The sequence below is a fragment of the Meles meles genome, chromosome 3, assembly GCF_922984935.1.
Source record: "Meles meles chromosome 3, mMelMel3.1 paternal haplotype, whole genome shotgun sequence".
Classification (NCBI taxonomy): Eukaryota; Metazoa; Chordata; class Mammalia; order Carnivora; family Mustelidae; genus Meles; species Meles meles.
In genome coordinates, this window is record NC_060068.1 from 34,901,135 (window position 1) to 34,914,409 (window position 13,275).

The 13,275-nt window shown below is 47.8% G+C and overlaps 1 protein-coding gene across 1 annotated transcript in view; it reads left to right on the forward strand.

The window, feature by feature from the left end:
• ADAMTS2 (ADAM metallopeptidase with thrombospondin type 1 motif 2) overlaps positions 1-13,275 on the forward strand; it is a 229,895-nt gene that overhangs the window by 190,296 nt on the left and 26,324 nt on the right. Inside the window, exon 11 of the mRNA XM_046000432.1 lies at positions 10,640-10,785. Coding sequence (XP_045856388.1) covers positions 10,640-10,785 — 146 coding nt within the window. The remainder of the gene's footprint in view (positions 1-10,639; positions 10,786-13,275) is intronic.

The following is a 13,275-nucleotide window of genomic DNA, read 5'->3' on the forward strand; positions in this document are numbered from 1 at the left end:
TGGCTCCCTAGGAGGCCCTGGTGATAGTCTGCTCCTGTCCCACCTGTTCAGGGTGCTGACAACAGGCACGCTCTGGATAGGTTAGAGAAGGTTCAGGCCCAGCACAGAGGGTGTTCCAGGTGCCTCTGCCCTTCAGGCCAGGCTTGTGGGCTCACCTTGCCCTCCCTGCGTGAGCCAGGGTTAGGGCAGAGGGTGATGTGCCAGCCCAAGGAGGGGGGTCAAAGATGGCTCCTGCCTCAGTGTGTCTGCGGGCAGAAAAGCATCCTCCATGTGCTCTCACATTAGCATGCGGCATCTTGGGGAAGTGACAGCCACCCCCAGTTTTCATGAATTCTGTTTTGGAGACACAGGCCCAGTGGAAAGGCCCCGAGATGCTCCTGTGTCAAGCTTCCTGTTTCCCTGCAGAATTGAGAAGGGGCGGGCAGGAATAGTGACTGGGATAGCCCAGGATCTCGGCCTGGGAGTTGGAGCCCTGGGTCTCCTTCCTCAGGTGGGACCTTGAGCCATCTTTTCTCCCTCCAGCAAGTCACCTAAGTGTCCAGCTCACTGGCCCTCACAGCTCAGGCTTCTGGCCTGTGGTCCCTGCTTGGGACACACTGTTTAAACAGGCACTTCCTTGAAACAGAGCAGTCCTGCCTGGCAGGCTTTGAGAGCAACCCAGCAGAATTCTCGGCCCCTGCCAAGCGCTCTCCATGGTACTTAGACCGCGAGGCAGCCCAGTCAGCTTGGCCTGGGCTCAGAATTCACTCAGGACAAGCAATTTTGTGCTTTTAAATGTTCAAGCCTCTCTTTCCATTCCATGAAATATTTGTAGACATTTAAACATATGTTTATAGAACATTTTAAGAATGTTAAAGATGTTTGTTTAAAATAATAGTGCTGAGGTATCAGAGTATGAAATTTTTCGTTTGGGTAATGTTAAATGCTCACAGTATGCTCACAGTCATCCAGGAAGAAATAAACCAAAATATTGGAAGGATGGCTTCTGAGCTGTGGAATGAAGGGTGATTTTCCCTTTCTGTCTTGCTTCATATTTTCTACAAGGCATGAGTATTGCCTCCGTGCGTTTGCAGCTGAGTCTGTGAGGAGGTTGTCCCTCACACTGTGGGCCTGTGGGATGTTCTGAGTTGTCCTGGACCCAGGTCCCTATTTCCAGACTTGGGACCTATTTGTCCAACAGACCCAAGGAGGCCACTCTCTGGCTTCCACCAGTAGTGGCTTAGAGGTTGGGTCCCAGTCCCACCCTTCAGAGATGCCAGGAGCACTCACTCCCTCTGTGTCCTAGTCAGCTCGGGCTGCTGTCACAAAAATGCCATAGACTGGGGGCTTAAACAGCAGTACATATTTCTCACAGTTCTGGAGGCTGGAGTTCGAGGTCAGGGTGCTAGCATGGTTGGGTTCTGGTGAAGGTTGCGGAATCATCTTTCTCATGTCTTCTTATAAAGGGACCAATCTTAGAAGGGGCTTTACTCTTGTGACCCAGTCACCTCCCAAAGGCGGCCACCTTCTAATATCATCACATTGTGCCTTAGGCTTTCACATAGGCATATGAATCTCACATAGGAATTCACATATGAATATGAAGGACACAAGCTTCATTCCACAGCATCTCCTTAGCTGGGCCTTCTTCCTTGTCTGCCAGCCACCCTCCCCCAACTTGTACCACCAGCTAGGGGTGCACCAGCCAGCATTTCTGTGGGCTCTTCCCTTCCCTTCCATGGTTGAGTGAGGGGCACTTTGGGGTGAGAGATGGGGTAACTATGGCCCAGAAGGACATGACCAGCATCACCAGTGGCCTGCAGCCAGGCCTGCCTGACCCAGGCTCTCCAACCCTATACCAGCTTTATGACGGTGGAGCCATTAACCGCTTGCTCAGAGCCCAGAAAGGGGAATCCAGAGGGCGACAGCCTCTGCCACACCTCACAAGGGCTCACACTGGTGTGAAGGCAAGTTTGGGACTCCTTCAGTGGGTTAGAGAGGGTGAGAGGCCTGTGTCAGGAAGGGAGGGAAGGAGGAAGGGAGGAAGGAAAGAAGGGATGAGGTAGCCTCCCAAACAGAGATGTGCACAGAGGTAGTGGAGGCAGAGAAAGGCCCGTCTGAGAGATATGATCCAGGAGGGATGCCTGGCAGTGACTTGGGCATGGAGATGACAGCCGTAGCCATCTTTCTGGGGAGCGCTGGCAGGATCACCATCTCTGGGGAGAATGAGGCATCAAACAGCAATACTGGCACAGTATGGAGCTCAGTAGACCCTACCCAAAGCTCTGGGCTGGCCCAACTTCAGAGTTGGCTTAACCACGGGTTGCCTGTGGCTGGCCCCAGGAAAGAGGCATGACTCTGGGCGAGGCAGCACACGTTGGCTGTGGGCATTTCCTGGAGAGGGACTCAAGTGTGAGCATGAGCCTGGAAGGGGTTATCTCTTCCGGCGTCTGCTGCATGGGATGTAGGCGAAGGAATTGGAGTGGGGATGGGCCTCCTGAGCAGAGGCATTCCCAGAGGCTTGGAGGAAAGACAGTGTGGTCCGCTCAGAGAGCAGTCAGCTCTAGGCACCTGGCATGGTGGCACGATATAGAGCAGGAGGGGTGAGTAGGAGCCATTCATGCAGGGCCTTTGATGCCAGGCTGAAGAGCTGGTCTGAATCCTGTAGCCCGGGAAGGTTTTGAGAGAGGAGCAGAGGTAAATTTACCATGAAACTTAGGATGCCTAAGCTCCGGGGCCTCTCACTTTCACTGGCCTCCTTCGGCCCCAGGAGGGGCCTCGCCATGTGTTCACATGGTCGTGTGTTTTCATAAATTTTGCAAAAGTAAGATATTTTAACCATAATCAATTAAGTTCATTTTTCTTTTCCCTCCCCATTTCCCTCCAGTATGTTTCTGTCCCTGGCTTTAAAGTGGCAATGGGTGCTTTGTGGTTTTGGCTAAGGAGAAATTGCATTTAAGGTCGGTTATTGGCTCACTTAAGTGGCCTCAGAATCTTTCTCGTACAGTTAAGTTACTGCAGCTGTTGAGGTGCAGGAGTAACATCCAGGGACACTCCTCCCACCACGTTGCCAACTCACTCAGGGTCCCTGTGGAACATGTGCGGTGTGTGTGATTCATCCTCCTCAGATCATTGGACAGAAGGAGCCTCAGCTGGGCCTGAGGTCACGGTGGCTTCCATATTGACAAGAGTTTATGTTTGCTTGGGGTCTGTCTTGCAGATGGGTTCCCTGAAACACAGATCCGACTTGGATGTGTCTTTAAAAAGGCTAAGTGTAACCAGATGGTCTGCTTGTGGAAAAGCTGTCCACGCCTCACAACATATGTATTACAAAGTGTAAGGGGTGCTAAAATTAAATCTCAAAGACCAGGAGAGAAATCTGAGTGCAAATGGGATGCAAAAAGTTTATTCGAAATGTTGATGAAGCCTGAATATGCCAGTTATCCTGCAGTTTTGAAAAGTTGTTCTGGAACACTCCAATAAAATAAGGGAGAAGTGCCAGGCTTCTGATTTGGATAGGTGGATAAAAGTACTTTCTTTTGTCATTTTCAAATTTATGTATTTTAAAAATTCAGATAAAAATTGATAGAAAATAAAAGGGGAAAGAGAGTAAAGAAATCAGGAGCGGTAACTCCGATGTCAGAAATTTGTTACAAGAAAAGGTTTCAGATCAAACCCAAAGCAGCCGGTCATTAGGCGGAAGAGATAAATACCATAGGGCAGTAACCGACAGGTTCTTAAAACATTTGACAATCCAGTTAACGAAGGGGAGTTAATCTGACGAACACATGGGAGAAGCATTTAAACTTCTTTCTGACTTGACATGAAATGTTGGCAATGTTGACAGTAACAAAGTCAACAGCAACAGTTACTGAGTGCTACCTTTAAAATCAGGCTCTGACCCAGAAAACTCCAAATGCCCTGAAATCCACACCAGAAACAAACTGGAGAACAGAGTCTCTAGATTCCTTCCTCTAAATGTTCCCATGGCACCACCAATAACTTCTCTAAATTATCAATAATTTTAAAAAGAGAATATGTCCTTCAACATGCTAGACCCAGAGTTGGCAAGCTGTCACACATAGACCAATGCCATCTGCCACCTGGTCCCCCCCCCACACACACACACCAGTTTTATTAAGAGGCAATTCACATTCAAAATTGCCCACTTACGGGTGCCTGGGTGGCTCAGTCAGGTAAGCATTTGACTTCATCTCAGGTCATGATCTCAGGGTCCTGGGATTGAGTCCTGAGTCAGGGTTTTCACTCGGTGGGGATCCTGCTTCTCCCTCTGCCAACCGCTCCCTTTGCTTGTTCTCTCTTTCTCTCTCTTCTCTCTCTTTCTCTCTCTCAAATAAATAAATCACTTCTAAAAAAATAAACGAAATTGCCCATTTTGAAGTGTAAAATTCGGTGGCTTTCAGAATATGCACAGAGGGGCGCCTGGCTGCCTCATTTGGTTAAGTGACTGCCTTTGGCTCAGGTCATGATCCCGGAGTCTCTTGGGCCCTGCTCAGTGGGGAGTCTGCTTCTCCCTCTGATCCTACCCCCTCCTGTGCATGCTGTCTCTCAAGTTAAATAAATAAATAAGTAAATGGATATGCACAGAGTTATGCAACTATCACAACTATCAAATTTTAGAACATTGTTTTCACTCCAAAAAGAAGTGCCATCCCCATTAGCAGTCTCTGACCCCCTCTCCTCTCCTCTCACCCCACCCCAGTCCTGAGCAATCACTAATCTGTTTCTGTCTCTGTAGATTTTCCTCTTCTGGACATTTCTTATCAATGAATCAAATAACATGTGTCCCTTGTGTCTGGCTTTACTTAATTAGCATAATGTTTTTAAGATTCATCCGTGTTGTAGCACAGGTCAGTACTCCATTCCTTTTAGTGGCTGAATTTTCACCCATCGTATCGATACGTGCTGTTTTATTCATCCATTTATCAGTTGATGGACATCTGAATTGTTCCTACTTTAAAGCTATTATTAGAAATGCTCCTGTGAACATTCCCGTGCAAGTTATGGGCGGAATGTGTCACTTTCCTTGGATATATACCTAGGAGTGGCATTGCTAATCTTATGGTAGCTGTGTTGCACATCTTGAGAAACTGCCAGACTGGTTCCCAAAGCAGCTGCACCTTTTTTACATTCCAGCTAGCACTGTGTGACAGTTCTGATTTTTCCACATCCTCGCCCAAACTTGTTATCATCTGTGTTTTCACTGTAACCATCCCCGGGGATGTGAAGTATCATCTTGGCGTGGTTTTGATGTGCGTTTCCCTAGTGACCTCTGATGCTGAGCATTTCTTCACCGTGTGCTTAGTGGTGACTCATATATTTATGTCTTGGGAGGTCAATGTCTATTTATATCCTGTTAATTTTTTAATTGAGTTATTTATCTTTTATTTTTGAGTTATGAGAGTTCTTTATATATACTGAATACATGTCACTTATTGGGGTTATCAGATATATGGTTTACATATACTTCCCCCTCCCCCTGTTTTGTGAATTGTCTTGTCAATTTCAATGACACTATCATTTGATGCACAAAACGTTTTAATTTTGGTGAGGTCCAGTTTATCTATTTTTTTTTCTTTTGTTGCCTGTGCTTTCAGTGTTATGTCTAAGAAACCATTGCCATTAGGTCAGGAAGATCTATTCTTGTGTTACATTCTGAGGATAGCCCTTATCTTTAGGTTTGTGATCCATTTTTAGTTGACTTTTGTGCAAGGTGTGAGGTAGGGGTCCAACTTCGTTCTACTGCATGTGGACATCCAGTCATCTCAGCGTCATTGGTGAAGAGACTGTTCCCTTTCTGTTGAATCATCTTGTTACCCTTGTTGGAAACCAACTGACCACGTTTAAGTGTTCATTTCTGGACTTGGCATTCTGTTCCCTCGGTAGGTTTGTCTATCCTAATGGCAGAACCACACTCTCTTGATCACTATAGTTTTGTATTAAACTTTGAAGTAGGGAAATGCAAGTTGTCTCACTTTATTCTTTTTCAAGATTATTTTGCATGTTTCCTGTCCTTTGACCTGTCAGAATGGCTAGAACCCAAAAGACAAGAAATAACAAGTGTTGGTGAGGATGTCCATATCAATTTTAGGAGGAATTTTTCAATTTCTGCATAACTGCAGCAGGAATTTTGATAGGATTGCATTCATTCTAGAGTATTGACATATTAGAAGTCTGATCCATAAACATGGGATGTCTTTCTGTCTATTTGGATCTTTATTTTAACAGTGTTTTATAGTTTTCATTGTGCATGTTTTATACTTCTTTTGTTCAGTTTATTACTAAGGCTTTTTCTTCTTCTTTTGATGCTATTGTAGATAGATTCTCAACTTCCAGTTCATTCACAGGATAAACTGTTCATAGACATACAATTGACTTTTCTATATTGATCTTGTGCCCTGCAATCTCACTGAATAGCTTTATTAGATCTAATAGTTTTTTAGTGGATTCTTAGAAGTTTCCATATGTGAGATTTTGTCATTTACAAATAGAGATAGTTTTACTTCTTCTTTGCTAATCTGGATGCCTTTTATTTCTTTTTCTTGGGCTGCTTGTCCTGGCTAGAATTTCCAGTACAATGTTAACTAGAAGTCTTGGTCCTGATCACGGGGGAAATCGTTCATTCCTTCTTCATTAAGCATGATGTGAGGTGTGGATAGTTCCTCAGTGTTCTTTATTAGATTGAGAAAATTCTCTTCTGTTCCTTGTCTGAGGGGTGTGTGTGTGTGTGTGTTTTCAGGAAAGTATGTTGGCTATTGCCAGATTTCTTTTTTTGAGTCTTGAGACAATCATACAGTGTGTTCCTTATTCTGTTAATATGGCTTATTATGTTTATTGATTTTCAGATATTAAACCCTGCACTCCTAGGATAAACTTCACTTGGTTGTGTTGTATAAACTTTTAATATGCTGTTAGATTTGGTTTTCTAGGATTTTGTTGAGGATTTTTTGTCTGTTTTCATAAGAGATATTGGTCTACAGGGTTTTTTTGTGGTGTCTTTGTCTGGTTTTGGTGTCAGGGTAATGCTAGCATCATAGAATGAATTGGGGAATTTCTTTTTTCTTCTGTATCTTGGAAGAGTTCATGAAGGAGTGGTGTTAATTTTTCTTTAAACATTTGGTAGAATTTACCATCAAAGCCATCTAGGATTGGGCTATTATTTGGGGGAAGTTTTAAATCACTCATTAATCTCTTTACTTATTATATGTCTATTCCGGTTTTCTGTATCTTATTAAATCAGTTTTGGTAGTCCGTGTTTTTCTAGAAAATGTCCATTTCCAACACTCTTTCTTTTTTTTCATGTGAATTTGAATTATTTTTTGGCATCACTTACTTTCAGCCTGAATAATTTCCTTTAGTATTTTCCTACAGGGCAGTCTGCTAGCCATGAATTCTGTTTTTGTTTGTGTGGGAATATTTTTATTTCACCTTCATTGTTGAGTGATAGTTTTATTGGTTATCCTTGGTTAACGCCACTGCCTTGACCTCCATTATTTCTGAGTAAACATCAGCTCTTGATTTTATTGGGCTTTCCTTATATACGAAGAGCCATTTTCCTCTTGCTGCTTTTGGCATTTTCTTTGTCTTTCACCAACTTGAATATCATGTGTTGGGGTATAGCTCTCTTTGCATTTATTCTACTTGGAGTTTGTTAAATTTCTTGGGTGTATAGATTAATTTTTTTACCCCATCAAATTTTAGGAGTTTTCAGCCATCATGTCTCTGTATATTTTCTGCTCCTTTTTGTCTCCTTTCCTTCTAACACCTCAGTGACCCCCCCCACCATGTTTCTCAGAGTTCTGTTTATTTTTATTTGTTCTTTTTTCTCCCCACTCTTCAGATTGCAGAATTGCTACTGATCTGTATTCAGGTTCATGGGCTCTGTCTTCTGTCAGCTCAGATCTACTGCTGAGCCCTTGGTAAATTTACCACTTCAGTTTTTGACCTTTCAACTCCAGAATATCTGTTTACATTTTTTGTAGTACTTTCTGCCTCTTTCCTGATGTTCTCTCTTTGGTGAGACATTGTCCTTTCCTCACCTTCAGTTTTTTAAACATGGTTCCCTTTTGTTCTTGGAGCTGTTTTGAAATCTGCCTGCTGAGTCCAACATCTGGACCTCCTCAAAAGTAGTTTCCGTCACCTGCTTACTTTTCCATGTGTGGATCACACTCTTCTGTTTCTTTTCATATCTCAGAAATTTTGGTGGAACTGGACATTGTAGGTAATATATTGAAGAGACTCTGGATGTTGATGATGCCCTGGACCTTGTTGTGCTGTTGTTTGCTTGTTCACTTGTCTAGCGACTCGGCTGCACTGTTTCCATAAACTTTGTTTGCCCTGCAGTGTGCAGCCACTGATACTGCCCCCAACGCAGTGGCCACAGTCTTGGGCCTGTGCATCCTCTCCCTGACCAGACAGCCCCCCACTCCCACCCCAGGACAGTGGTATTCGCCAGGTTCTCTCTGTCTCCTTCTCTGATTTTCCTGGTAAGCCTCTGGCTATTCCGTCTCCATGGGTGTCATCCAGTTAGCTTTCACTAGCAGCTAACTGGTTTCCATGTGATTTTGAGCGTGCTCACAAGTAAAACTTGTCCACAGTATGACCCAGTGAAATTCTGAGCCTTTCACAGAAGCAAGATGTTGCCAGTCTTTGAGCCTTGCTCAGACTCCAGGAGGAGGAGTCTGGAGGGCCCTTATCTCTCTTTCCTTGGTTCTTTCTATTATGGTTTTGGTTGTTTTACCATTTTACTTACTGCTGCTAGCATCATGGAACTTCTGGCCTCCTCTTAGTTGCTCAACTCACTACCAAGATTCCTGTTGTTTTAGACAATGCCTGTAGGTATGAGCTTGCACAGGCTCTGCTCCAAATAAGGTTGGTCCTTTTAGGGAGAACTGTGGAACTGGCCATTCTGCCTCTCCCTCTGGGAAGACCACTGTGCCACTGCACTTGAATGAGGGGCAAAGTGGCCCACTTCTCCCAGAGTGACAGCTTGGTCTACGTGTGTATCACCGGCTGTGGATGGCAGCCCCTATTCTTCTTGGCTTTTTCTTTTTAGAATGAGGCCTCTGCCCTAGAAGCAAGCTGGGAAAGGGGCTGTCAGGGTCCAGTATTCTTGGCCTGACATCTCTGGGGTACAGTCTTCACCCAGCAGTGGGAGCCCCAGTCCTCTTGGCCTCTACTGCCTGGAGTTGACTTTCTGCAACACAGAATTATGAATTGGGAGGTGCCAGTTGGCATGCCTTTCCCTGGGTCAAACTGTAGCCCCAGACTGGCAGCAGGGAGGATAGATAGTTCCATCTTCTAGGCTGTAAAGCTTCTGGACCCCTGAACTGGGGAAGATATGGGCAGTGGTTGTGGCCAAATGCCACAGACTTCCACTTTTCTTACCAAGATTTCATAGATGTTCTTGAATACACGTTTCTCCCTTTGTATCGACTTCAGGACAACTTCCAGATACTTTAAGTGGTTGTTATTTTTAAAAATAATGCTCACCAGTTAGACAATTATCTCACTGAGGAGGGAGTTCACTGACCTCCTTGTAGGTCCCCTGTAGACGTTTCTACTTGCTGCCTGTTGTCATAAATCAGGTTTTATTGGGACACAGTCATGTCCATTCACTGATGTGTTGTCCATAACTGAGTTCATGTCCCGGGGGCAGAGCTGAGAATTATAACTGAGATCACGTAGCCAAAATAGCCACTGGTCCTTACAGAGATAGTTTTCTGAGAAATGGTGGCATTATTTTTCTATTTTCCGTGTGGAAGACAGACCTGTAAAATGACATCCTTAAACCAGACAGCAGCCAGGGCACCTGGAGTCCATCTGCCTCCTGCGCTCGTACCCGCAGCTCGGGGGTCAGATGAAGAAGGGATGGACAAGTAGTATTGCTGTTGGAACTGCAGGAGAAGTTGTGGCAGTCGGTTCATTTGAAAAACATCCTTGTTATCTGCTTTTGGTTGTGTGTCGTATTGGTCCATTGTTAAATTTTTAACTTTTTGTGATATCTTTTCTTGTTCTATATCAGTATTCCATTTTAGATCTGATGCAGTATTTTTACATGTTGTAATCATTTTCCTAAAGTGGCCCTAAGTTGTGTAAGTGTCCTCCCTGTGGGAGGCCGGAGAGCAGCGTGACCATATTCGAGCTGTAGGTCTGTGTTCCCTGAGTGCCGGTGTTCTACTCACTGCATTCGTGAATGTTTACTGTGTCAGCTTGTCACCCGACCTTCATTTCCATTGTATGTCCTTTAAACGGAAGCAGGTAGGTTCTGTACGTCTCCGGAGTCACTGGCCTGACCTGCTGGTTGTTTCTTTGTGGGTTGCCCTCTGTGGGCATGCCTTTGGCTTCACCCAGAGACACGGTGTGGAGTGTGGGACAGGCTCGGGCTGAGAGGAGAGAGCAGGCTCGACAAGACATGGAGGACTGTGGGCGGCCAGGGTGGCAGTTGGGGGAGGGGAGCAGGGCAGGCCAGCATCTTGCCGGGACTCCTGACAGGGCTCTGAACTTCTAGAGGGTGTGGGGTCCGCTCTTCCAGGGCTCCAGGGCCAAGCAGACATCAAGGGAACAGCAGACTGAAGAGTATGGGGCATCCAAGTGGCCCTGGAACAGTGGGTCATAGGAGTGACCTTCTGTCTTGCAGCACTGCTTTAAAGGACACTGCATCTGGCTGACCCCTGACATCCTCAAACGGGATGGCAACTGGGGCGCCTGGAGTCCGTTCGGCTCCTGCTCGCGCACCTGCGGCACAGGCGTGAAGTTCAGGACCCGCCAGTGTGACAACCCACAGTGAGTTGACCCCACTGTTTCCCACCCTCCTGTGTGGTAGCTGAGGTCCCCGAGGCCCCTTGCCAGCCGGCCCTATCCTGCAAGGCTGCCATGGCTGTCCACCACTTCCGGAGAGGGTGTGAACGCAGGCAGCCTGGGCTTCTCATCACCATCCCTGGGAGCAAGCAGAGACTCGGAGAAGGGAGGGTCTTGCCTCAGATCACACAGCCTGCTGGGGCAAAGCCAGCTCTGGACGCCTGCAACCTTGTCTCCTAGGCCGCTGGCCTGGGGCCATTCCCCCCAACCTGGCCCACACCCTGCTCTAAATACTGACTTCCTCAGCCCTTCTTAGTCAAGGACAGGGAAGACAGAAGGTGTAGCAGCAATGGGGATGAGGAAGAGGGCTCTCTTGGGCTCCCAGATGCCAGGCAAGAAGAAGGGTCAGCAACATGCCATCCTGGGCATGTATGATAGGGGTTGCCTAGGAAGGGTGCCCCCGTGCCTGCCAGGCTCCCACTGCCAGCTCTACTCCTCCTCCTGCCTCCAATGCAAACCCCAGATTCTGTGGTCTATTGCGCTCCCTTAGGTTCCTTTAATGCCCCTCCATGGCAGCCCACTCTGTGAATATCTCTCAGGTCTGGACCCCGCCAGTCCTGCACGGTGCCTCCCCAGTGCACTGTCCGGGGAAAGGGAGAGCGCACAAGGAAGGCACACAGGTCTGTGTGTGTCCCCTGGGCCCCTGCAGCGCTTTGTGACGCAGGGTGCCTCAGTGAGCCCCACGGGCCTCAGGCAGCCTACTTCATGGATTGATTGTGGGTGCACGTACAATCCTGTAAACGGGACCCCCCACAGATGACCACTCACTCTGGTCTTCCACCTACTCTCGGGAGGCCCCACAGCCGCCAGAAGACGTATGGTTTTGTCTTTCTTTGGCTTGTTTGGTGTTTTAAAGATCCTGGTTTACAGGAAAATACAAAAATATCTGGAATTTCACATTAAAAAAAAGAGAGAGAGAATCTTATTTCCAACTTCCAGATTGGGCATCCCTGCAACACCAGGCCCAAATACAGGCTGATGGACGATGAACGACTCAGACCAGCCCCTTCATGGGGCAGCCTGACCCAGCAATCTTCATTCACCTCCTCCACCCACCTGGACCCCCTCGACATTTGGGTTGGGGCCCTAAGCCTGAGTCCTAGGTTCATCACCCTGCCTTGGATCCCACCACGGCCTTGCAGGATTGGGTATGACTTTATGTTCATGTGTGTTTTTCTCGGGGAGCAGGGCTCTAGTTTCATATCAACTTCTCAAAAGAGCCCATGACCCCAAAATTTAAGCCCTCAGGCACACGGGCCCTCAGGCCCTTCCAGATAGGCTGGGTTCCAGCCTCTGCAGCAGTTCCCACACCCTGCTTGGCCAGGCTCCAAACCAGCCCCAGGGAACCAGAGGGGGTCAGCACTCTCGGCTCTGGGCAGAGAGGTTGAGTCCACATTGGTCTGGAAGGGACTGTGCCCTGGGGTCCGGCAGTGGGAAAGCCCAAACCCCAGGGGCACCAGCTGGTGCCTGGAGAACTCTCTGCCTGCTTCTGACCAATTCTTACCTGAGGGCTCCAGGCCCCATCCTGGTAAGGTGCAAAGTACCTCACCCTGCTCCTTTCAAGCAGTCCTGGGGCTATTATGCCTGCCTCGGGATGACAAAGGAGATAGATAAGACAGGCTGTTAGGACCCATGAAGTTCTGGGGTGCTGGGTGAGGACCACCAGGGTTCCCAACCCACAGCACAGTGCATGGCATGCAGCAAGGCTCAGGACCTGCGATGAGTCTCTCCTGCCCCTTCATGTGCTGATGGAGTAACTTGGGTCCAGGCTGCACAGCTGAGAGGGCAGATCTGGCCCAGTGCCCCAGCAACCAGGTCCTGAAGCCTGGTGCCTAACTCTGGGCGCTTTGGCTCCAGAGGACTCATTACCAGGCCAGTCTTGAGGTTAGGGAGGTGGGCTCCATGTTCTTCTGTCCTTCTGCACCTGTGTGCTCTACGGAGTTTCTACTCCTCCAGCTGCCCCAGCCTCCTTGGTGGCAGCAAGAGACCAGCGCGGCCGTGACAGGCGCTGTCTGTTGGTGTCAGCCGTCAGGCCCAGTGCCAGTGCTCCCTCCGCAATAAAGACAGTCAGACAGCACTGTCAGGGAGCCGTGACAACTGTTCCCACCATCATCAGGCAGCTGCAGGGCCCAGAGCCTTTCAGAGCTCCTGGGCTCCACAAAGCCTCTGTGTCAACAGCCCAGGCAGGCCCACGTGCCTCCCCTTTCATGCATCCTCTCCGGGGGTGACGGGGGTGACCGTGAGCCTGCACACTGTCCCAGCTATAGCTGCGGCTCCCTGCTTGTCTGTCTGCAGCATTTCCTGCAGCGCAGAGGCCAGCGTGGCAATGCTGCGCAGTTCCCAGCTGCCCCTGCTTGCTGGCCCGGGCTCCGTGTGTCCTTCGTGCTCCCCACTCTGTGACCGCAGAACCACAGG